The sequence below is a fragment of the Pseudorasbora parva genome, chromosome 21 (assembly GCF_024679245.1).
Source record: "Pseudorasbora parva isolate DD20220531a chromosome 21, ASM2467924v1, whole genome shotgun sequence".
NCBI classification, from domain to species: Eukaryota; Metazoa; Chordata; class Actinopteri; order Cypriniformes; family Gobionidae; genus Pseudorasbora; species Pseudorasbora parva.
Genome location: NC_090192.1, coordinates 20,093,517 through 20,117,133, shown reverse-complemented (window position 1 = coordinate 20,117,133; position 23,617 = coordinate 20,093,517). Strand labels below are relative to the sequence as shown.

Genomic DNA, 23,617 nt, shown 5'->3' with positions numbered 1-23,617 from the left:
GATGTATATCGGAGGGAAACGGCTTCTCAAATGAGAAAAAATGTAGGGGGACTTGATTTAGTCCATAGGGAATTGATTGATTGTTGGATCGTTGTGGTTTGCTACTGTTGTGATCTCATTTGAGTGACAGGTTGTCTTGCACTCATGCCAGTAAACATGCCACCAGATAATAATAGATGTCACTGCAAGAGGGAGGGGACTTGTTTTCTTTTAAAGGGGTCATATAATGGTACATGCACTTTTACAAGCTGATTGTATGGAAATGTGTGTTGGCAGTGCCTGTACACAACCATCCTATAATGATAAAAATCCATCCAGTGTTTTTTTTTATCTCCTTATATGTTTCCCCCTGTCTCAAATCAAGCCATTTGATGTGTGACGTCACACAGTCATACACCCCTCCTGACAGCAGCGTTTCACCTCAGACCCGCCCTGAGCGAGCTCTGTCATCATCACAGTCTGCCTTCGTGGATACGCCAGAGCAGAATAGCGTCTAATTCGATTGTGGTGTTCTGTTCTTGGGTGTAATAATGAACACAGCAGTCATTCTGATGTTAACGTGGACATGGTTAACGTAAAGTTAAAGGGTTACTTCAGCGATTAGCATATGGATTTGTATCAGTAGAAACCCTGGAGTATATTCAAATGATTTTGCTTTCCCCCCTCTTATCCTCCTGAGATGAGATTTATGCATTTTATTTCTGGTAAAATTCCTCCTATGATGCAAATTGACGATATTTGCATCATAGGAGGAATGTTTGGCCAAAGGCTAAAGACTACAGCCAGCAGAGGGAGGCATTTCCGCATGTTTTGAACCCGCGCATGAGGGATGGAGATCACACTCACAGCTCATCTCGCAGCTACAGGCACTCATTTAAACGGGGCTATGCTGAGCAATGTAAGCCTTTTAACTTCTCAAATTAATTTCTATGAAAATTAAGCTTGCAAAGGCATGAACTGAAACGCGCCAGACTGAACTCGCGTTGTGAATGTATGCCGCGAGTGTAGTCGCGATTACCTCAGCCCTCATCACGAGAGCTCATCAGCTCATTTATCTCACTCCTGCAGTTAGTGACTCATCAGTAAATGAAAAGAAAAATACCCACCAGCAGACAAAATTAAAATCATGGGTGTGACTGATCTGACAGTGTTGAGTGAAGGTTGGTTTATATCTAGACAAAGTTGTAAAGATGTTTGACACAACTTGTATAGCATGTTTTCCCCCTTTTTGATTCAAAAGTATTTTCCTTAGTACTATGGCTGCACAATATATTGAAATAAAATCTTAGTGCAGTTGTAAAATCTGAAACCCCAAAAACACATGACCACAAGCTATTAAAACGGGCTAAATAAATATTAGTACTGTAATTTTACAGCTGTTCTATATACACAGCAATCAGGCATAACATTATGACCGGTGAAGTGAATTACACTGATTATCTCTTCATCACGGCACCTTTTTTTTCTTTTTTTCTCTGAGGTGGAATCAGGCTTCCAAATATTTTTAAAATGACCACTTTACTCTATACCCCAAAATATCCTTCTTTTCCTCATCTGAAGTATTATTTTATAAATTATTACTCATCCAGCTGCTGCACTGCTGGATGAAAAGATGTTCTTGCCTACAATGTTGTTAACAGTAGGTGCTGTTTTGGAAGCACTTGTAAACATTGCATAACCTACAGTTTGTCTTTTTTAAGTTATTCACATGGCTGGTTGCCGAATACACTCAGTACCATGTTAAAAACAAACAAAAACTGTAGTTAGGGAGCAAATAAATGTCGGAATAGTGTGGTGTGAATTCTGCATGTATGTATGTATATATAAATATATATGTATATATGTATATATATATGTATATATATATGTATATATATATATATATATATATATATATATATATATATATATTAGGGGTGTAACGGTTCACAAAATTCACGGTTCGGTTCGATACGATACACTGGTGTCACGGTTCGGTTCGGTACGGTTCGGTATGTTTTAGATACAGCAAAAAGAAAAAAATGGCAGAAATTACCTTTTTTTATTTTTTTTTATTAAAACTAACAAAGTATGATTTTTTGTTGTTGTATGATTTTACCCATCTTCTATGTAGTTACAGGAATAAGACATTAGCTCTTTACATTAGCATGTGCGTTGCGTGTGCAGGAGCCCCACACCCTGTAGTGCTTTACGCTGCGTTTGCAGTCCGCAACTGATCCGCTGTTGCACACCACAAACACAGCATTTATTCATTATTTTTTATTTAAAATCCAAAAGTTTTTACTGAACATGCCTCGTCAGAATTCCAATTTTCTTTGTTTACTCTTTAATAGAAGTCAGGTTACGTAGCCTACATTTAAACATCATTTTATTAAATTCATTTATTCATATTTATATACTTTAGATTTAGCTCACACAAGTGGCAAAACATTTAAACATAGTTTATAGCCTAAATCACAAACATTTTAAATTAGAAACTTACAATAGTCTATTCAAAAACAGCCGACTCTCGTCTTTTCTTTCGTTTTTACACCCTTTTAAAAGAAATCCTGCAGGTCAAAAAGAACTTTGCTTTTCACCTCCAAGAAAGTACGAGTGCTCTCCATTATGGCACATTTTTTTTAACCTAAATGCCAGGTATGGTGTCGTTTTGTTGCTTTACTTGAGAAAAAAAGCCATGTGTTGACTTTGAAACAAGAGTATATTTTAAATGAGATGCATCTGTGGTGAAATTACTAGATTTTCGCGTCAGTACATGTTTATTTTAATGCGAACAATGTTCTACCACTTTAATGCAGCAACGCAGCGCAGCAAAAAATAGACTCGGTACGAAAACGATCCGTGCACTGCTGCAGACGCAACACACCTGGAACAGACTGACGGACCGCATCCGTGTGCAGTCTGAAAGCTGTCATCCCATGGGTACGGGAAAAAATACGCACCGCACACGCACTGCAGACGGAGTATGTGTGAAACGGGCGTTAGGTCTCATATCCGCGGCTATAAATGGACCACTCGCCGCGGTGATGTCTTTTGCCATTTGAATAAGTTGGAAATGTCTGTCTAAATGCTGCGGGGATAGTTTGTGGGATTTGTGGCTGTTTCTCCTTTTTATCGTCTTGTTGTCGGCGTAAAGACAACAAGATCGTCTTGTTGTCGGCGTAAATGAGTTGATTGACATGACATGAATTATTCCCGCTGCTGTACCATCAGCAAATGCGACATACCGTTGTTTTTTAATCCATCACTCTTGCCAACACCATCAAAGCTTACCAAGAATCCAAAGTTCACCCAAACACCAGACCTGTTGGTTATTGGAGGATCTTCTATTTTTGGTTTGTTAAACGCAATTGCCATTTTGCCACATTCAGCGCGTAGCCTGAGTAAGCGAGCACCCGACTGAGCAGCCTAAAACATATTTGGTGTTTTTTTTTTTCTTTCACTTCGGCGGTGTCAGGGGCATTGGCTGTTATGTCGTTTTGGTTATTGGGCTACCTTGTTGAACGCATATTATTATATTTCACACACTTTTTTATTTTCCAAATCTAATTAATTAGTCCAAGAACCGTTCGGTACATAATGCGTACCGCGTACCGAACCGAAAGCCTCGTACCGAACGGTTCAATACGAATACGCGTATCGTTACACCCCTAATATATATATATATATATATATATATATATATATATATATATATATATATATATATATATAAATAACAAAAGTGCAAGTGCAAATTATGAGGGTGTGAAAATGAGAATTGGTTATTTTATGATATTCTGCATCTGCACAATCAAAAAAATAAATAAGTGTGTGTGTGTGTGTGTGTGTGTGTGTGTGTGTGTGTTTGTGTTTGTGTTTGTGTGTGTGTGTGTGTGTGTGTGTGTGTGTGTGTGTGTGTGTGTGTGTGTGTGTGTGTGTGTGTGTGTGTGTGTGTGTGTGTTTGTGTGTGTGTGTTTGTGTGTGTGTGTTTGTGTGTGTAAAGTGTATATGTGAATGCTGCTGTGTTGTTAGTGTTGCAGGCCCCTGGCAGAGTCCTCATTAAGTGTCTGGATAGCTTGGGTGTAGGAGCTCCAGAACCTCTCAGTATTGACCCTAAGGCTTTGCTAGGCTTTTTCTGACTGCAGCAATGAGGAGAGGCTGCTGTTTGGATGGCAGTGATCCGTAATGATTTTGTTGCCCTTAGTTTCGCTCCGCATGGTGTAGTTATCCTGCATGTTGGGCAGTGGTCGGTCAACACCGGTCCTGTGTGGTGCAACTCACACAATAGACAGACAGTACTATCTGACAGGAGGCTATCAATAGTGCACCTGTAAAAGAATATCTGTATCTTTGGGGGCCATCCTGAACTTCTTCTGGGAATAGAGTCGTTGCTGTATCTTCCTTATCGTTTTTTTCTTTCTTTCATGGACCTGAAGCATTCATCCTTGCATTTGGACAGTTTTAAGTACTGGAAAGCTTTCTGTGTTTTTGATTGAGGTACTTGCAGAGCTTGTAGATACAATTCCACGATATTTTTCAATGGTGAAATATGACAATGGTATATTTGTGAAATTTCATCTCAAAATAATTTGCTCACCCTCATGTCATTCCAAACCGGTTTTCCATTTTTTTTTTTTTATTGTTATCAATATTGAAAAAAGGTTATGTGACTAAATATTTTCTGACTAAGCATTCTTTGATATATAGAAAGTAAACAGTATTTGTTTGAATTTGATTTTTTTTTTACATTATAAATATCACTGTTGATCAATTTAATGCTAGCTTGTCTCCGCCCTTTACTGATACAGCGCAGAATGAGTTTCACAAGTTTAATGACCAAACAGTTATTTAATGAACTCTTCGTATCAGCCAGGAAGAGCAGCCAGATTCTATGATAAGCAGGAATCAGGCCTTGATAACAAGCTGACTACACTGGGCTGTATCTGCTGATTGGAGTGATGCTGATCCTCAGCAAGAACAATCTTTGCTGAGTTTTGTTTTTGGCCATGATGTTGTGGCCCTCCTTCCCATGGGGTTCTGGGAAGCTTTAATTTTCCAGCTCACTCCTGTAGTGGTGAAAGAGTTGGCTAAGGCGAACGCTAGCGATACGTCTCGACCAAACGTTAGCGATTGGTTATGGCAGATCCAGAGTGGATCTGAGGCAGATCCAATCGATTCAAGGAAATTACCACTTGTCAATGGAAAGTGGCCAGACTCTGTATTAAATTCAAGAGTCTGGTAGGACCACGCTGATTTAATCCATCCTTGCTAAATAAAAGTAAAAATTTGCCCGAACCCAAACCTTTGACCGGTAGTGTGTATGCCATGTCATAATTGACATCAGTAGCCACGTTTCCATTACCCTTCAAATTGTGCAAACTGAAATTGTGAATAGAAAATTCGCCCAACGGAAATGCGTTAATTTCACAAAAACTTGCATATATCGCAAAAAAGTTGTTATGCTCACATGATGTGTTTTTTCAGGCTATTTCAAAAAAGGAAATTTTCGCAAAACTGCAATGGAAACTTTTTCCGCATTTACGGGTCACCTGGTACGGTGACTCATTGCTGCCACATAGGGCCTACATATAATTTTTTTCAGTTCGATTATGGCGTAATAATGAAATGTTATGTCATTTTAACAACATCTTTTCTCATAATAGCGCTCGTAATAAAATAGCAATTTTGTCATTATAACAAGATCTTATGCTGTTAAAATAACATATTTTTTTCCTAATAAGGACATGTATTGTATTGTGATGTGGACAAAATATGCCTTTATCCACAACTGTAAAGAATGATCAACTTTTACGATGCCCGGTTATTGTGATGCATTGCTACATATAGAGAAGAGTGAAATGTTTGAATGTGCATCGTAGTAACGCAAAGTTTTTTTTAACCAATTCATTATAGTTGGCATATAGATAGTTATTTGATAACAAGCTGACTACACTGGGCTGTATCTACTGATTGGAGTGGTGCTGATCCTCAGCAAGAACAATCTTTGCTGAGTTTTTTTTTTGGCCATGATGTTTTGGTCCTCCTTCCCATGGGGTTCTGGAAAAGTTAATTTTCCAGCTCACTCCTTTAGTGGTGAAAGAGTTGGCTAAGGCGAACGCTAGCGATACGTCTCGATTGGTCATGGCAGATCCCATGTGGAAATTAGGCAGCCAATCATAGCGTAGTTTTGCGTTCTCATGTGGACAGGCATTTTGTTTGTGTTCAGTCTTTCTTAGTTGTTGTCTTTAAGTTAACATTTCAGTTAACAGTTTTTTTTCTTTCAGTTTTCAGTTGTTTTCTTCAGGGTAAGGCTAAAGGAGAAGCATAGAGTGCCCTCTTGCGGCTGTAGACGTAGCTCGTTTTTTATTCTTGTCGGTCAGTATGAATTAAATTGGTTACACCTGACTATAAATCGCAGGACCAAACAACCTATGAAAAAAAGTGTGACTTATAGCCCGGAAAATACGGTATTTAATTTTAAAATGTGCATAATTGTATTTATTTTAATTTCCATAGAATAATAAATTAATGTTCTCTATTTTTGACATTCACTTACATTATATGGAAAAGAGAAGCATGAACATTCTGCTTAACATCTCTTTTTTGTGGTTTATGGAAAGAAAGAAAATCATACATGTTTGTAATGGGTTGAGGGTGAGTAAAATTGTAATCTTTTGGTGAACTGTCCCTTTGCATCACCGTTGTGTTATTGTATTGGCAATCTTAGGTTTGAACAGCCCTGCCAGTCAATATTTCCTTCATTAAACACGTGCTGTGATCTCTTCAAGCCTCATTGGTGACCAAATCTGATTCTATTTCAGCCATTCTACCACCTGTGTTCTGCCAGTCATAATGAACAGTCAGTGGCAGCATGTTGGACAAGCAAAGTTCCACACGGTAATTGAAGGGCCGCTCCAGGATATCAGCACAGAATCCTTGTGAGCTTTCCGGTTCAAGGACTTCTCCTGGCTAGCAGTAGGAGAGATCATCGAGGGAGGTGATTAGATTTCAAGTGCACTGAACCTGATGCTTTCCTTATGAGGACTATAAAAACGTTTGCCTTGTGCCTGTAGCCTTGTATGTGCTGTGTTAGGGGACGTTTCAAAAGGTGAGGCGGATAATTTCTCTTCCTTCTGTTTCTCCTTCCACATATGTTAGGCTTTTAATTGCTGCTGAAAGCGGATAAAAGGGAAGTTCTCTGAGGAGCAGCTGCACATCAATGGGCTGACCAGAGGGAAATCAGCTCTGAAAGAGCCCTCTCTTCACTGTATGTTTAGCTGATAGAGATCTCTTTTGGGAAAGATTTTAATAGGTTTCTGTGGGATTTGGCACAGCTGGGAGAAAGGGGGGACCTGTTGAGTTTGAATGTTACGAAATTCAGAGAGAAAGTCGAAATGAGGCTCAGGTTTAGATATTAGGAAATGGCATTGATCACAAAGTTAGATTAGTAATTAACCTATTCACACTGAGAACAGAAAAAAAGAAGTTGCTTTATCGCTGACCTTTTTTAAACTTTTGTTTTATTATTACTCTTTGAGGAAGTAATTCAATCAGGAATGAAAATGATGTAATTTATTGTTAAGTGATCCATTTATTATAATTAACTTTTAAATAAATAATTTTTGTCATCTTTATGTAATTTGAAACCTGTAAAAAATAGACATTACACAGAGTTGTATGGACTACTTTGTTATCATGAAAAATATTAGCCATAGTCTTATGGAAAATATCTGTGCGACAATTCTTTTTATAACAAAAATATTATTTCTAAAATTGTATTTCTATAACACATTTTAGTGAGGTGTTCAGTAGACTAAAATCATGGTCTGTTGGTTTAGTTTTTCTTGTCTAGCATTCATAAAACTGCAGTCACTAATGCCAACTTTAATTTCAGCTCCGCTACTCATTGAGTTTCAAATTCACAGCAGGCAATTAGCAAGATGCCCTACTTGTCATATTAGAGGTAACCTAAGGCTGTTATTAACGAGCTTCAAAACTCAATGCTTGACAGTCTGCCTTTACTTTAGAGAAATGTGCTTAGACTGGATGCTTCCCTATCTTCTGCAAGAAACAGAAACTTCATTCTGAATCCTCCACATATTGCCTGCTTCAGTATTCTTTTGAAGATGGAAGGAGCCATTGAAGATAATATTTATATACTATCACATGCCTCATGTCTGGCGCTGTATCTCATTTTCCACTGAAAACCGACTGTTCCTGCTGTGTTCATTGCTGCTGTGCTGAATATGCCTCCTGAGGATTTAATTGTAGTTTTTTGTAATTTGTAGTCTTTTTTGGTCCTGTGTTGCACAGATAATCAGCGCACAGTATTCCAAAAAAATACTAAAATAAATCCTGAATATCCTCAAAATGGATTGCGTGTGCCATGTCATGTTGACTTTCTTAAATAAGGCTTTTCAAACAAGAAAAATCTCTTTTCATTTTTCAGGAAATGCATTCAGAGAAGAACAGGTTAAGGACCTCAAAGAAGCACTGAGAGGCACTGACCTTGACATTCCTCTAGTTTTCGTCAGCGGCAACCACGACCTTGGCAACACACCCACTCCGGACACTGTGGAGCAGTTCTGCCGTGACTGGGGCGATGATTACTTCAGTTTTTGGGTGGGAGGGGTGTTGTGTTTAGTGTTGAACTCTCAGTTCTTCTTCGACTCATCAGGCTGCCCTGAGTTAATGGAGGCCCACGAGGTCTGGCTGGAGAGCCAGCTGCAGAGAGCTGTCCAGACCCCCTCCCGTCACGTGCTTGTCTTCCAGCACATTCCGCTCTACCTCCGTACGCCCGACGAAGAGGATGACTACTTCAACCTGCAGAGGGGTATCAGAGAGCGCTTGATCCACAGATTCAAACAGGCAGGTGAGGAAAAAAGCACTTGAGCCTTACACATCAAACAAGATATGTTGCCAGTGTTCATACCTCATTTCATAAAGTAGCAAGGAGTTTTTTTCTTTCTAAGGATGTCACAGTGTTTCTTACAAGATTTTGTTTACCCTGTTCCCAAAAATAGGCTAAATAGTAGCCAAAATATTTTGTCCCAACATATATTTTATTACATTTATTTTTAATTATACATTTAATAGTTTTTCAGGTTATTAATTAATAAACAGATTTAAACTGACTTCATTTTACAGTTTATTGCACCAAAACACTAAAACTGTTTCTTCTTGTTGCCATAAGAACACCAGTTATTATATTGATTTCCATATTAGTATTTTTTGCATTGCTTTAAAAAGGCATAAATAACGGTTTTAGGTTCTCAGCACATTTCAAGTCAGACATAAAAATCTGCTTTTCAGTAAGTGGGTAATGCAAGCCAATTCAGCAAGACGCAAATGGTTTCATTTATTAAAAAGGCAATAATCAATTGATTTGTTCAAGAATTGAACAGCAAGGTAATATATAAAATCGTAATATATAAATGCTATATTAAAGAGGACTTATTATGCCATTTTTACAAAGTTTTGGGGTCTACCAGAAAAAGTTTTCAAGCTTGAATGTTGAAAAAAAATAAAATAAAATCACTAGTGCTGTCAATTGATTAAAATACCTGTATTTAATCGCGATTAATTACATGATTGTCTTGGGTTAACTCGTGATTAATCACATTTTTATCAGTTGTAAATGTATCTTAAATGCTAATTCAGGCATTCTGCTTTGTTGACACTGTTTAAGAGTTGGATTATCATGCTAAACATGACAAAGTTTGAGAAATACGTATGAGTATTTATGTGCCTCTCCCGATATGTGCATGCGCACATCAACCAGAGCGAGAGCAAGAGCGTCAACGATGAGCTTCGTTCGAGCCGTCGGCAGGGTTTTCATTTTGTTTTTAGACCACAAAATCAACAATGTCACTAAAGAAGTGTGTTTCTGGTTGTGAGGGAAAGATAACCTTGTTTAGCTTCCCAAATAACCCAGCGTTAAGGAAACCGTCGATGTTGTTTTTTTTCTTTTTCGAGGAGAGCAACAAGTTCTGCAAATGAGTTTGTTTGTCCGAAACCGCAGGTGGTGAGTGAAACTGCATCAAATGTCTGTGTTTTGTCGGCAAGCGCTGCGCAAGTGCATATAATTGTCAAAAACACAAACTAATCGAAAGTTATCCAGGGAGTGTGTGTGTGCTTGAGATTCTTTATCTCCGTCCACTGGACGCATTCAAGAGTTCAGCTATTTTCGGAAAGAATCGGTACAGCATATCTGTAAATGCATGTCTTTTATAAATACGATAAAACAAGACTCTTCGGACATATGAAGGATGCGATACTTCTCTATAGGTGATCAAGATTTACATGAGATGAAACTGTGTGTGCTTCGCCCGCTTTAGCCTGCACAATGAAATTAATGAAACCATCCTTTTAGACCTCCGTAATACCAACCAGCTGGCACACAACTATTAAAAAGAAGCCAAAGAAGATAAGGAATTAATTAAACTGGATGAAGGATGATGGGTTAATAAAAAATGAAAGATAAGCCAATGAACGCTTATTGGTCGAGCGAAGTTTTAAACAAGTGGTAAGGCTGTATAAGAATTTTTCTTATACAGCCTTATACAAACCTTTTCTTATACAAAGAAGTTTTGAATGAGAAGGTTAGATGTTCTGCAGGGGTCTTGCCTTTGTTGTCTCCACCAATAAAGTCTAAGAATCTGGAACTCCATGACTTGCAAAGAGGCAAAGACTTTTTCCACAACAATATAGGCCTATGGATAGAAAAATATCATTCAGTTATTTTTTTTTGAGTGTGAACTTATTTTTCAAACAAAAAACAATAACAAAAAGCATGCACAGTTTTCATTGCTTTTATTCAGTATAATTGTTTTTCATTTTAAAAACAAATCTTTAACTGATTCCATAAAACCCCAGAAAATGTAAGTTTTTTTTAACACAAAGGTTAATATTGTAGGTTTCTGTTTTCTCGTTTGTAATATCTGATAATAGCCTGACATCGTCATACTCAATTCTAGTCAGAATATGACTCTGATACTGCTCCATTAGGCTATAATTATGGGGCGTATTTCAACCGAACCAGGAAAGACCTTAATTGAATAGACCTACAACCAATCAGAGCAACGAAACAACGCATAACATTAGTTGTCCAATGTCAACAGAACTCAACAGCACTGTGTTGCCACGTCTGCTCTTTCCAAGGGTTGTTTTACATGTCCGCGTGTTGAAGTGAAGTGACCTCAATTATGTGACGTATAGACCCAGGAATGCGAATTTTAGCAGGCAACCTTGCCAAAAATAAATTTTACAGGTTTTGTTGTAAAAACTCACTATTTCTGAGGGAAATAGTGAAGGCTAATGCATATACGAACAAGTTCTCCATTTAGGTATAGAACAAATTCAACCCAAGCACATTTGATGACGGGATGATTATGTTACTGTTTATCATTTGCCCATTATCATCTAAAGCCCGCCCTGGTGATTTCATTGGTCCGAACTGTTTCTGTTCGGGCATAATTACTCCTCTATGGATCAAGTCCAGAACGAACTGCCAGAGCTTAAATGTTGTGGGTGGGGCTGAGTTCGGCTGGCATCCAGGCTAATCTGATCAACTAATTTAATAGAATTTAATATATTATTTTATATTACTTAACATTTTTTAAATGTAAGGCCAAAATTCTTTTTTGGTAAATAAAAATCAGGGTGTACAAAACTACAAAACTATTGGTGCAAGAATGTTGTAGTAAAGTGGCGCATTTATGGCCACATGCTGGAATAATGCCTTTGTCTTGCTTGTGGCTCTTTAATTATGCTGTGAGTGCCCTGGAGTGCTTTTACAGGATGCGTAATAAAAGCTTTACAGACAAGAAGTATGCAAGTTTTCCATATACATTTTGGGATTCTATTATGAGAGTGGACTCTATAAGAGGCAAATTGTGCATAGGTTAATTATTGATTTTAGAACTTAGAGAAGGTTGGATCAGAGTGGATGTTGTTTTATTTAACAGCTGTGTTGACATACACAGCGTACATTACTCAATACTCTATTCTCATGTTGATATCTAATGAGCAATTTTGGGGTTTGCAGTCCATTTCCTTAAATAAAGATTTTCACTATTAACAAGCGACTCAATATTTTAGCCTGAAAGCATTGAATCTAATTGCTGTTCAAATTTCTAAATTCCTACTCAAGGATGTTATCATGCGGCTTCAAGAAAGAGAAATGGCAGTGTTGTTGTTATAGCTATCAAATGATATGCTCCTCTAAATGTGTCAGGTTATTTTATCTAGGAAAAGTAAGACGTAAATCCACTGGGTTGTGGTTCATGTTAGCCATGTTGGAAAAAATACAGATCTTCCTTTTGTTTCAAAGGTTAGTGTTCAAAGGAAACAATATATATTGATCTTTGTATAGTCAAAGAGATGCATCATGGTGCATTGATATTGAAAATCTATTTTAAAAAACGGGCAAAACAGGGAGATTCAATCTCTCCGGTCATGAAAAATGTGACATCTTTAATATTAGATTTGAACTTTCATCTCTCATTTATACATGCTGTGTGTTCATGGAAATGGAGTAGTGTGTAATGTAAATAAGTCAGGCACTGCAGTGGGTGACAGAGAGGGGTTTGATCAGAGGACTAACATATCCACTCCACAGCTTCCTTCTAAACGCCACTTTTAATATTTCTATTTGCAATTCTATTTCTCAATGATCAAAAAATTTGGCACAAAAATGATTCATGTTTGAAAAAAATAAGCCAGTCATCTTGGATATCAGAGATCACTGTCAGAGGAAAACACAGCCACTGCCCACAAACTCATTTTCCTAGGCTCCTAGAACTCGTAGATTTAATATGCTGCAAATTATATTTGTATGATTTAAACCACATTTTCTAAAAGGCAGCAAGGCTGTGAGAATATGATCCTTTTTTGAGACATCTGCCTTGGGGGAAAACATGCTGATCACTCCAGATGTCTGTTAGCTTTGAGGTTTGTACAGTGGGTGGCATTTGTAATGAATACATATAATACACAGTTCCTGATATCCTGAGCTGTTTACAGACCTATATTCCACTGCTGTACTGACATAGTAGTAGGATACTTATCAACTCTAATGCCCTTTAATGTCTGCCTGTCAGGTGCTCTGTGCTTTGCGGTAAGTTTTGTGTTAATAATAAATCATATTTTGTTGGTACACACTGAACTGAACTTGTTTTCTGTAGATCCTGGGACATGAGTTTAGAGTCTGGATGGTTAGATTCTAGTCCGATAAATTGTTAGTGTAGACTTCTGCCGAAAGCCCCAACAGTATTCCCCACAATTGTTCCTTTGCTACCTTAAGGTTGGTCCACACTAAAAGATTTTTTAAAATCTTATCAGATTGTCAAGATGTAAGAGACCACAAACATAATGTTCCTATAGTGTGTGGACTGCTGCGATGTGACGAAAAACACACCATACACTAACAGATTCCATTCACAAACAACCAGTCAGATTCATGACTGTGAACAATGGAAACAATCTTGCAAAATACCTTGTGGTCAAACCAATGTGACTTTAGACTAAACACACATGGTGGATGATGGGCAAGAAGAAATGGCGATAATAGTGTTTGTGCTGCTTTTTAAAGAAAATTTGAAGGGGGAAAAAGAAAAACGATGACATTTTGCCGTTTTATGCTTCAGTCTTCCTCCTGATTGAGTATCGTTTCGTATCTTCGCGGCTCCAACGTGCTTCCGAGGAGATTTAATCACTCTTAAGATACATCACACCTCACCACTGGAAAATCTGATAAGAGGAGAATTGGGCCCAACATTAGAATTTAGAATCCTACCTTAGAATCGGTTGCAATCTGAGATTTTCTCTGACAAACATGTTAGTTTTCTAACATAATTCAGAGCATGATATGTTTATTTGGATGTTTTAAACAACTATTTTTTTGTGTAAAACTACTACAATAGGTCAATTCTAATGGCATCTTTCTTAAAGTTGGGGTAAGCAATCTCTAGTAACCAATGTTGACATTTAAAATCACCAAAACAAACTCACCCCTACCCCAAAAGGATCTCGCCTATATTTTGATAGCTCCACCCCACACATACGTACACAACCGAGGCAGTGCCTATGGCAGAATCTGCTATCTCAGCTGGACAAGGCTATGTGTTTTACTATGGTAGTCCAGGTTAAATGTTCAGTAAAAAAGCCATCCCTTACATGCCCAAAAACACACAGTTCTCATGAACTCAATAGCATAAGTATGACCGTCCAACTAACGAATATATTACAATTATGACAAGATCAGAGGGTTATATCGATCACTAAATGAGGAACCAAAGGAAACAAACAAAACGTATATAAGGAGTTTATTATCTTACTTTTTGGATACACTTTGACGCTTGGAACAGACAGTGGTTTATTTGATGTGAAAATAAATGGGTCTCTATCATAGCTGAAGTGAACGATGATACGATTGCAAATGGACAAACAAGCAAACATGACACACGAGCATATTCAAGCAAAAGCTAGCATATACACTCACCTAAAGGATTATTAGGAACACCACACTAATATTGTGTTTGACCCCCTTTTGCCTTCAGAACTGCCTTAATTTTACATGGCATTGATGTAACAAGGTGCTGAAAGCTTTCTTTAGAAATGTTGGCCCATATTGATAGGATAGCATCTTGCAGTTGATGGAGATTTGTGGGATGCACATCCAGGGTACGAAGCTCCCGTTCCACCACATCCCAAAGATGCTCTATTGGGTTGAGATCTGGTGACTGTGGGGGCCATTTTAGTACAGTGAACTCTGTCATGTTCAAGAAACCAATTTGAAATTATTCAAGCTTTGTGACATGGTGTATTATCCTGCTGGAAGTAGCCATCAGAGGATGGGTTCATGGTGGTCATAAAGGGATGGAAATGGTCAGAAACAATGCTCAGGTAGGCCGTGGCATTTAAACAATGCCCAATTGGCACTAAGGGGCCTAAAGTGTGCCAAGAAAACATCTCCCACACCATTACACCACCACCAGCCTGCACAGTGGTAACAAGGCATGATGGATCCATGTTCTCATTCTGTTTACGCCAAATTCTGACTCTACCATCTGAATGTCTCAACAGAAATTAAAACTCATCAGACCAGGCAACATTTTTCCAGTCTTCAACTGTCCAATTTTGGTGAGCTTGTGAAAATTGTAGCCTCTTTTTCATATTTGCCCAGTGGGGTCTTCTCAGTCTGCTGTTGTAGCCCATCCGCCTCAAAGTTGTGCGTGTTGTGTCTTTCGTTGTCTTGTGAACTTATGTATGCGTTTTAAATTTCGTTGTGTTTTGCACTACTGGGCCACCGTACTTACCCCACCATTAAGGCTATAATCTGAGTACTAATTGAGCCAGTATTAAGTGAGGTTTTCACAGTATGTTTATGCGCTTTGTAAACACCCTTGATTGAATCTAAAATAGCTCTCTTGACAACTTCACTAAACACACAAGCAGAAAGAAAGCTTGTGCTATCTTAAAAGGCAACTTGTGTTTTTGAGGCCCCTATTATAATGCAAACCATTTCATTTTAAATTACCATTCAACGTTTCTCACACTGCCAGTGGTGCTATCTTGTAGTGTGTTAATTAGCAGTGATAAGCCAAGTGTTTCCTCTGCCATTTTAGCTGTCTTAAGGCTCTCATTCAGCAAACGCAACAGAACGCTTGTCATCAGCTGAGAGTTGTAGGTAAGCTGGCAAGATTGTTGTTTTAGGGAGACAAAGAAGAATAGTCTGTTTTGTGGAGGTTACAGTGTGATGGAGTACCCATTGTTATCAGATAGCCTTCAGGAAAGGCTTGGCTGTGTTTTTGTGTTTTTATCTTAAAGTCTTGCATCATTATAAGGAGTGCTTCAAAGGCTTAGAAAAATACTATAACTAGACCCATTTGACAATATCCATTTGGATATTATCTCTTTGCACATTTACTTCAAATCCAATGTCTAATTTGGTTTATGGTACATTTTAGAAACATAATTTAATTGTTGCATTTTGTTACACTCAGTTTCTGTCTTGAATATTTTCTTTTTTTTCCTTCTTTTTTTGTAAATTGTAATGTTTTTCCCTTAAAACCTCTGATTAAAAACTCTATAAAATATTATTTTAAGAAACTGCGATAATTATGTCATGTTATGGCTGATAACAGATAAATGCCCATATTAAAGTTCTTTATTATTTTGTCAAAATAATGTATATAAAAACTAAAATCAAAAGTTTTACACCATTTTACTGCCGTAAATTTAAGCATCTCAACATTTTAATGGCATACAGTATGAAAAAATCTATATTAATTTGCTAAGGATTTATTTTAAGTGTTTCTAAATTATTTGTATTTTTAAGACTACATGGCTATTAGGTGATGGCAAAGGTAAGCTACATGCAAAATTTTATGAAATGAACCTCATTAAAGGGATCATCATCATGATTCATGACATGATAAATCAAATTTGGCTTGATCTTTTGACATATAAGTCTTTGTTCCGTTAAAACAGCATGCATGTCTCATAGCTTAAAATGTCCTCATTATAAACAAAGCATTTATTATATTATTATCAAGCTACAAAAATATTGCGGGATCTGTGATGGGCAAGCACATTTGTAATACATTTGCGTCTCTTTACAGACTTAAAAGGGATCCCTGCATTGGAAACAAGTGGATCTTTTATTATAATGGTGTCCTGGATCATGTCGGAGGATTGTATGTTTTTTCGGAGCATTTTGTTTTGTAAACAAGGCACAGTGTAATAGAGTTTGCAAAGAAACTTGTTGAAAGATTAAGCAGCCAACTGTATTGGATCTGACAGGAGCTGCATCATAAACCATAAATAAATTATTTCATAATAGAGGGTCAGAATGAGGGTTGAAAATAATAATTTTTCTGCATGTATATTTGCTTTGTTTGTTTTTTTTGTGCAAAAAAACTAACTTAATTAACATTATATGTGAACCTCAAGGAACATATTAAAAAATCCATGTCATGGCCCCTTTAAATATCCAATATCGATTGATTGCGCTAAAATAACAAATACTCTATTGGAAAACACCTATACCAAAATGTATTTAAAATACACTTATTTCACACAAAGTATAGAACAAATTCATTAACAAATTTACTGACATATCGCTTGAAAAAATTATGATATTAGACTGATTAAAGTGTGTCTAAGGTATACTTCAAAATCAAATATACTTAAAGGGATATGCCACTCAAAAAATTGTATTTGGTGTTTATTTGCTGACCCCCAGGGCATCCAATATATAGGTGTCTTTGTTTGTTCAGCAGAACACAAATGAAGATTTTTAACTCAACCGTTGGAGTGTGTCAGTCATATAATGCATGTCAATGGTAAAATTTTAGAGTATGAGTAAAATGTTATATCTTGGATGTAACCAGATAAACATCAAATTTAAATTTTTAGGTAAACAATCCCTTTAAGTTTGTCTTTAGTTGGACCTAACCACTACTTCTGGGCAACTAAAGTGTGTTAAAGCAGCACTTGGCTACTTTTGCTCTCGGGGTCCCCTTATAGTTTGGAAAAAATAATGTCCTCAACTACTGTCGTAAGATCTGTCATCCTACAACAGGGGATGCCATCGTGCGTGCATTTGTTGACAAGACAACCCTGATAGCCCTGAACTAGTGATGCATGGGTCGTCTCATAACCCGCGGACCCCGTATGTCTATTTAATGGTTGCAGGTGCAGGGCGGGTTGTAAAAATAAACACAGTGGTGCGGTGCGGGCCAAATAACTTCATAAAAGTGGCGCCGCGGGTTGGTGCAGCACTAACAGTTCCCCTGAACACTGCAAGAGGAGTTCAGAGTTCTTCTGGCGTCGCGTGTGAAATGTCTTCATCCCAGGTAACGTTACAGTCAGTGGCATGTTTCAGCATGTCATATGAATATAATTTCATGGGTTTTATTTTTTTCAAACGCCAAATAATCACAATGCTCACGTTTACAAGCCAGCGTCATTATAGTAGTCTATTGGTTACCGTTTTACAGAATCTATATGATACTTCAGTTCAATGTTTGAGTGGTAGGTAATCACCGTAACAAGCAGGACAGCATCGGTCGGGCACGCCTCCTTCAGCTCACGCCGACGAGCAAACGCTGGTCCAATGTTGATCCTCGTCCTGCCTTTAATCCCATCACTTTTTCGTTTCCTCTTATTGCTTTCCTCCAACAAAACCTTTTCTTTCTTATTTGTCTGTGCTGCTTCGGACATGGCTATATTATCCGACGCACAAAGTTGGGCTCGCACGTCCGAATTTAAGGAAGTGAGGGGTGGTGGTGGAAGTGACGTATATGCCGTAAAGCAGTCCAATTTTGTAGTTCTTTTTGTTCTCGGGTTACTACCCGAAACCCGAAGTTTAAAAGTACGATTAAAACGATACAGACCCCATCAGGCTATGGCAGACGTGTCATTCAACCTATTGTAAGTCGATTTATCAGTCGAGTCTTAAAACATATATTATGAAGGTTGAAAAGTTACCTAGTGCTGCTTTAAAGGTGGGGTAAGTGCTATCTGGTAACCATTGTTGATATTTCAAATCACCAAAACAAACATGCAACTACCCCCAAAAGGGTCTCGCCCCTATTTTGATAGCGCCGCCCCACACATATATAAACCCAGGCAACCACTATGGCAGAATCTGTGTGTAACTAATCCAGGTTGAATATTCAATGAAAAAGTCACCCCTTCCATCACAAAAACACAAACCGTTCTTATGAACAACTCGATAGTACAGGAGCACAACAGTCCAACTAACGAACATATTACTATTATGACCAGATTAGAGTTATAGCGATCACAAAAACACAAACTGTTCTCATGAACAACTCTATAGAACACAAGCACGACAGTCCAGCTAACGATATATTACAATTATGAACAGATGGGTTATAAAGATAATGAAAAGAGGAAACAAACATATATTAAGAGCAGAGGTGGACAGTAACTAAGTACATTTACTTGAGTACTGTACTTAAGTACACTTTTTGAGTATCTGTACTTTACTTGAGTATTATATTTTCTGGAAACATATGAATTTTACTTTACTACATCTGAAAGACAAATATCGTACTTTTTACTCCACTACAATTCTATCAAGGTCGAAAGTCGTTTCTGTAGCAGCTTTGAAAGTCAGGGGATGATTTCATTCTTCTTTAAAAGGTGTTTGGGTTTTTGCAGAAAGCCTTTCAGGAATCACTCTTGTAGAGTCTCGTGAAGTTCAATGATTTTACAGCATTTATTAAACACTGATTTATAGTTAATAGCATAATATAAGAAGAAGGATGTCAAAATGCTCATTTTGTCGAGAATTCACATAAACAAAGTTGATTATGTCTTAAGTGAAGGTAAGCAGTTTGAGAATATCAGATGTGTATCAGTGTATTGGATCCGTGCATTTGGTCTTAAAGTGACAGCAGCTTTGTAACTTTTATACAATTATTTAAAGTAGTTTAAGTTAGTCGTATGCTAGTATTTCGGATGGAGCATCACTGACTGGCTTAAACCATGATGGCATAGTTCACATTCATACAACAACAATAAAATGATGTGCTGACATAAAAAAAGAAATGTACTTTTGATACTTAAGTACTTTTGAAAACAAATACTTCTGTACTTTTACTTAAGTAAAAATTGTTTTTTACAACTTTCACTCGTAACGGAGTAATATTTGACCAGTAGTATTGTTACTTTTACTCAAATAATGAAGTTGTGTACTTTGTCCACCTCTGATTATTAAGAGTATAGTATCTTACTTGTCGGACACATTTTGTGAGCTGATGCTTGAAGCACACAGTGAGGAGATTTAGATGCTCCATACGGTGTGGAAATGAACGGGTCTTTATCATCGCTGAAGTGAGACACTATACGATCGCAAATGGACTAACAAGCGAACATGACACACAAGCATAGTGAAGCAAAAGCCAGCATATATTAGGCTAGTTCTCGGCTAATGTCCGTCATGTGTGACTCGTGTGTTTTGAATAATGACGTGCACTGAGCGAGAGCGAGCGCTCTTCTCACCATCATTAGTAGACACACCTCTTACCTGCTGATTGGCTACAAGTTTGTTATTCCACTCGGCCCGAGTCCTTTTTCTAAAACGGTTTTGAAATAACACTTACCCCACCTTTAAGTATACAATTAGTTGTTACAATTTAGCAATCTTTAACTATACCAATTTAGTATACCAAAAGTACAATTCCAGGGTATTTATATTAAAGGGTTAGTTCACACGAAAATGAAAATGCTGTCATTTACTCACCCTCATGTCGTTCCAAACCCATGAGACACAAATAAGACACACACATCCATAGACTGCAATGTTACTGAAAATTAGAAGATTCAGAAAGGTAGTAAAGACATCGTTAAAATAGTCATGTGACTACAGCGGTTCAACCTTAATGTTATGAAGCAACTAATAGTTAATAATGATTTTATTCAACAATCTCTTCTCCTCAGTGCCAGTCTTCTATACGCAATTCTCGCAAGCACCACAACGCATGCATGTGATCGTGGGATCGTGCTCGGCTAATAGTGAGCTGGTATTTTGCTGTAGAACTAGAATGCGCTGTACTTTGTGAATAGCCCAACAATGTGAATAGCGTAAGAGAGTTACAGGGAAGAGAAGAGATTGTTGAATAAAGTTGTTATTTTTGTTTGTTTTTTGCAAACAAAAAGTACTCGTCACTTCATAAAATTAAGGTTGAACCACTGTAAGGCACATGGACTATTTTAACAATGTCTTTACTACCTTTCTGGACCTTGAAAGTTGACATTGACGCAGTAACGTTGCTCCCTATGGGTAGTTCAGAAACCTCTCGGATTTCATAAAAAAAATCTAAGTTTGTGTTCCAAAGATGACTGAAGGTCTTATGGGATTGGAACGATATGAGGTTATGTTAATTAATGACAGATTTTTAATTTTTGCATGAACTAACTCTTTAAGCACATATTTAAATGTATTTGTATTGTACTTAACTTAACATAAACTTAACATAAACTAAATGTATTTAAAATACACTTTAATCGATTTATTTTTCATTTAGGTCCTTGAAGCTTATAACTCTTTACAAGTGACAAACATGTAATGTATGTATCCTTTTTAAATATGTTTTCCCCGATGAGAAACAGCTCTGCTGTGTACAGGAATCAGCATGATTGAAATTGCCAAGCACTATGCCAGTCGCCTTTCATGGATATTTGGATTAAATCATAATTACACTACACACAAAACTCGGTCCCTCATTTAAAGGATCTACAGTGATAAATGGCTGCGATATATGACCGGCATAAGCAATGTTCTCCCTGCATAAAATCATTTTGTACTTCCTTCTGTCATGCAAATTATTTCTGGCAGAGTTTTGTGAATAATGTATCCCAGTGGCCTAATGACAGCACACACAAACAGGCAGAAACACACACGCACACAACCTTCAAACTAAACCGTTAATGCAGTCTGAGTAGTTTGAATAGACGAGACCGAGGATTTACATATCATCCATATCTGGCAGATCCGTTACTTCTGTGACTGGGAATAGAGACTCTAGAAGCGCGTTTAGTGTGTCTCCAGAGAACTGAACACAGAACGGCGTCATACTTCCTTATCTCTGGCTTATTTTATGTGAATGTTTATTTTTAGTATACAATTCTCTCACATTCTCAGCAAATTTCACCTCTCTCAGCCAAAAGACATGTTGATCCCTAGATACTACTATTCTTGCAGTAATGAGCCCATTAATTAACAGGCAGATAAATGGGATTTTCTCAAATCTGTCTTTAAGAAATGAAATAAAAAGCAATTCATGAAATGGAAATAAGCCGCTGAGAGCAGTGGACACAATTCAGAGAGAGTATACTGTGGAAACAGTACAGAAGAGTGCTGCCATATTCTGTGTTCATAGTACTGCTTGTTGGCATTGTGTAGAATCCCAGAATTCACATTAGGATGACATCTTGTTTTGCTCATCTTTAGATGGACATCTTCTTATAAATATGAAGGAATTGACTTAACATCAGATCTCCACAACTAAATCCATAACAGCACTGTTTGTTGTTAAGATATCACAGCTGATTAATCAGCCTGATTACAGGATTGGTGGGAGTATGGACACACTGAAATGTTCACAGCCAAAAATCACGGCTGAGAAAAAAAGCGACTGCAAGCGTGCTGAGACACTGTCACAAAATGCAGAATTTTTAAGGCATACAAATCAAAACAATGTCCAAGCGGAGTGACACATACAAATGTGGTTATCTAAACAGTGGAAAGAACTATTTATTTGAAAATCTCAAAATGATAATGGAAAAAACCCTCCATTACTGCATTTAAAGTAAAACACATTTTTATTTGATACACTGTGCAATATAAAATAGGCTCCTATGAAAAACTGTTACCTTAAAATGTTGTCTTAAAGGTGCTGTGTGTAATATTTATAAGAATCTACTGACAGAAATGCAATATAATATAGAAAACTATATTTTAAATGGTGTATAAAGACCTTACATAATGAACCGTTATGTTCTTATTACCTTAGTCCCCTTACAGTGAAGTCGCCATTTTGCACCATCATGTTTCTACAGTAGCCCTAAATGGAAAAACTGTTCTATAGAGCGCTAGCTACTCTCTGCTGTCTCAGACGACCACATCTTTGTCCTGTGTCAGCCACCATAGCTTCTCTGTGCTTCACTTGGTTGCAATTCACAACCTCACCACTAAATGCCGCTAAAATTTACATAGTGCACCTTTAAGCTGCGTTTCCAGTTCGGAATTACCTGACCTGTTGCTACATTTCCATTCCAGATTAGGCAAATTAGTCGACTTTTCAGTTCCCGCTGGATTTCGTTCTCTGCATATAAGCTTACTAAAGCCTAAACCTAGTTTTTGCTCCATTGGTCATTTTTTTAACCTCCATTGTTGATTTTAATAGCAAACAACTCTCATTCCACCCACCGTAACTTTAAAAAAAAAAATGGTTGAAAAAAAATGCTGCGTGGTGTCAACCAATCAAAATGTTTCTTGAACTCTACCAATGAATCAATCAATGTTCAGTGCCCAAGTTCCACCCCCGAAAATTTAAAAAACTACTACCTCACGAGCAGGGAGTTTCTGAGGGGGACATTTTTACCCATAACTTCCTTTAGACCCTGGTCCCTGTCCTAAAATTAACTTCATACAACAGCATCAATTTTTCTTTTTCCAAAATAGCTAGACGGCATGACAGCATAATTTAAAGACCCCCTTGTGGTGCAAATCAAGTTTTTTATGTTGTGTATGGGCCTGTTATCTGATTTATCGAAAAGATTGGTCACACTTGGTCACATAAATGTGTCTCCGCAAAACGGATATAAATATGATCTTCAATTCCCGTGCCATATGCAGATTTAATGGAGTTCATACCACCTAACATAACAGATATGAGCTGCATTTTATTAATCATCAGCCAATTTCAAAATCAAAGACCGTAAAAGGAGAGAGCACTGGTAAGATAATTTAGTTTCTTTACTTTTAATGAAAATTATTTTGTGCTGAGGATCTGCAACTTACTTTTGGTTTTAGTTTGTGGGGTTGCTTGACGAAGAGATACTCTGCGGCTCGTCTGCAGCAGTAGCGCTGTTATATCTT

General features: G+C 37.4%; 1 protein-coding gene across 1 annotated transcript in view; it reads left to right on the top strand.

Annotated features, from left to right (window-relative positions):
- The window catches only part of cpped1 (calcineurin-like phosphoesterase domain containing 1), a 38,686-nt gene that overhangs the window by 10,008 nt on the left and 5,061 nt on the right, over positions 1-23,617 (top strand). The window contains exon 3 of the mRNA XM_067429879.1: positions 8,432-8,854. Coding sequence (XP_067285980.1) covers positions 8,432-8,854 — 423 coding nt within the window. The remainder of the gene's footprint in view (positions 1-8,431; positions 8,855-23,617) is intronic.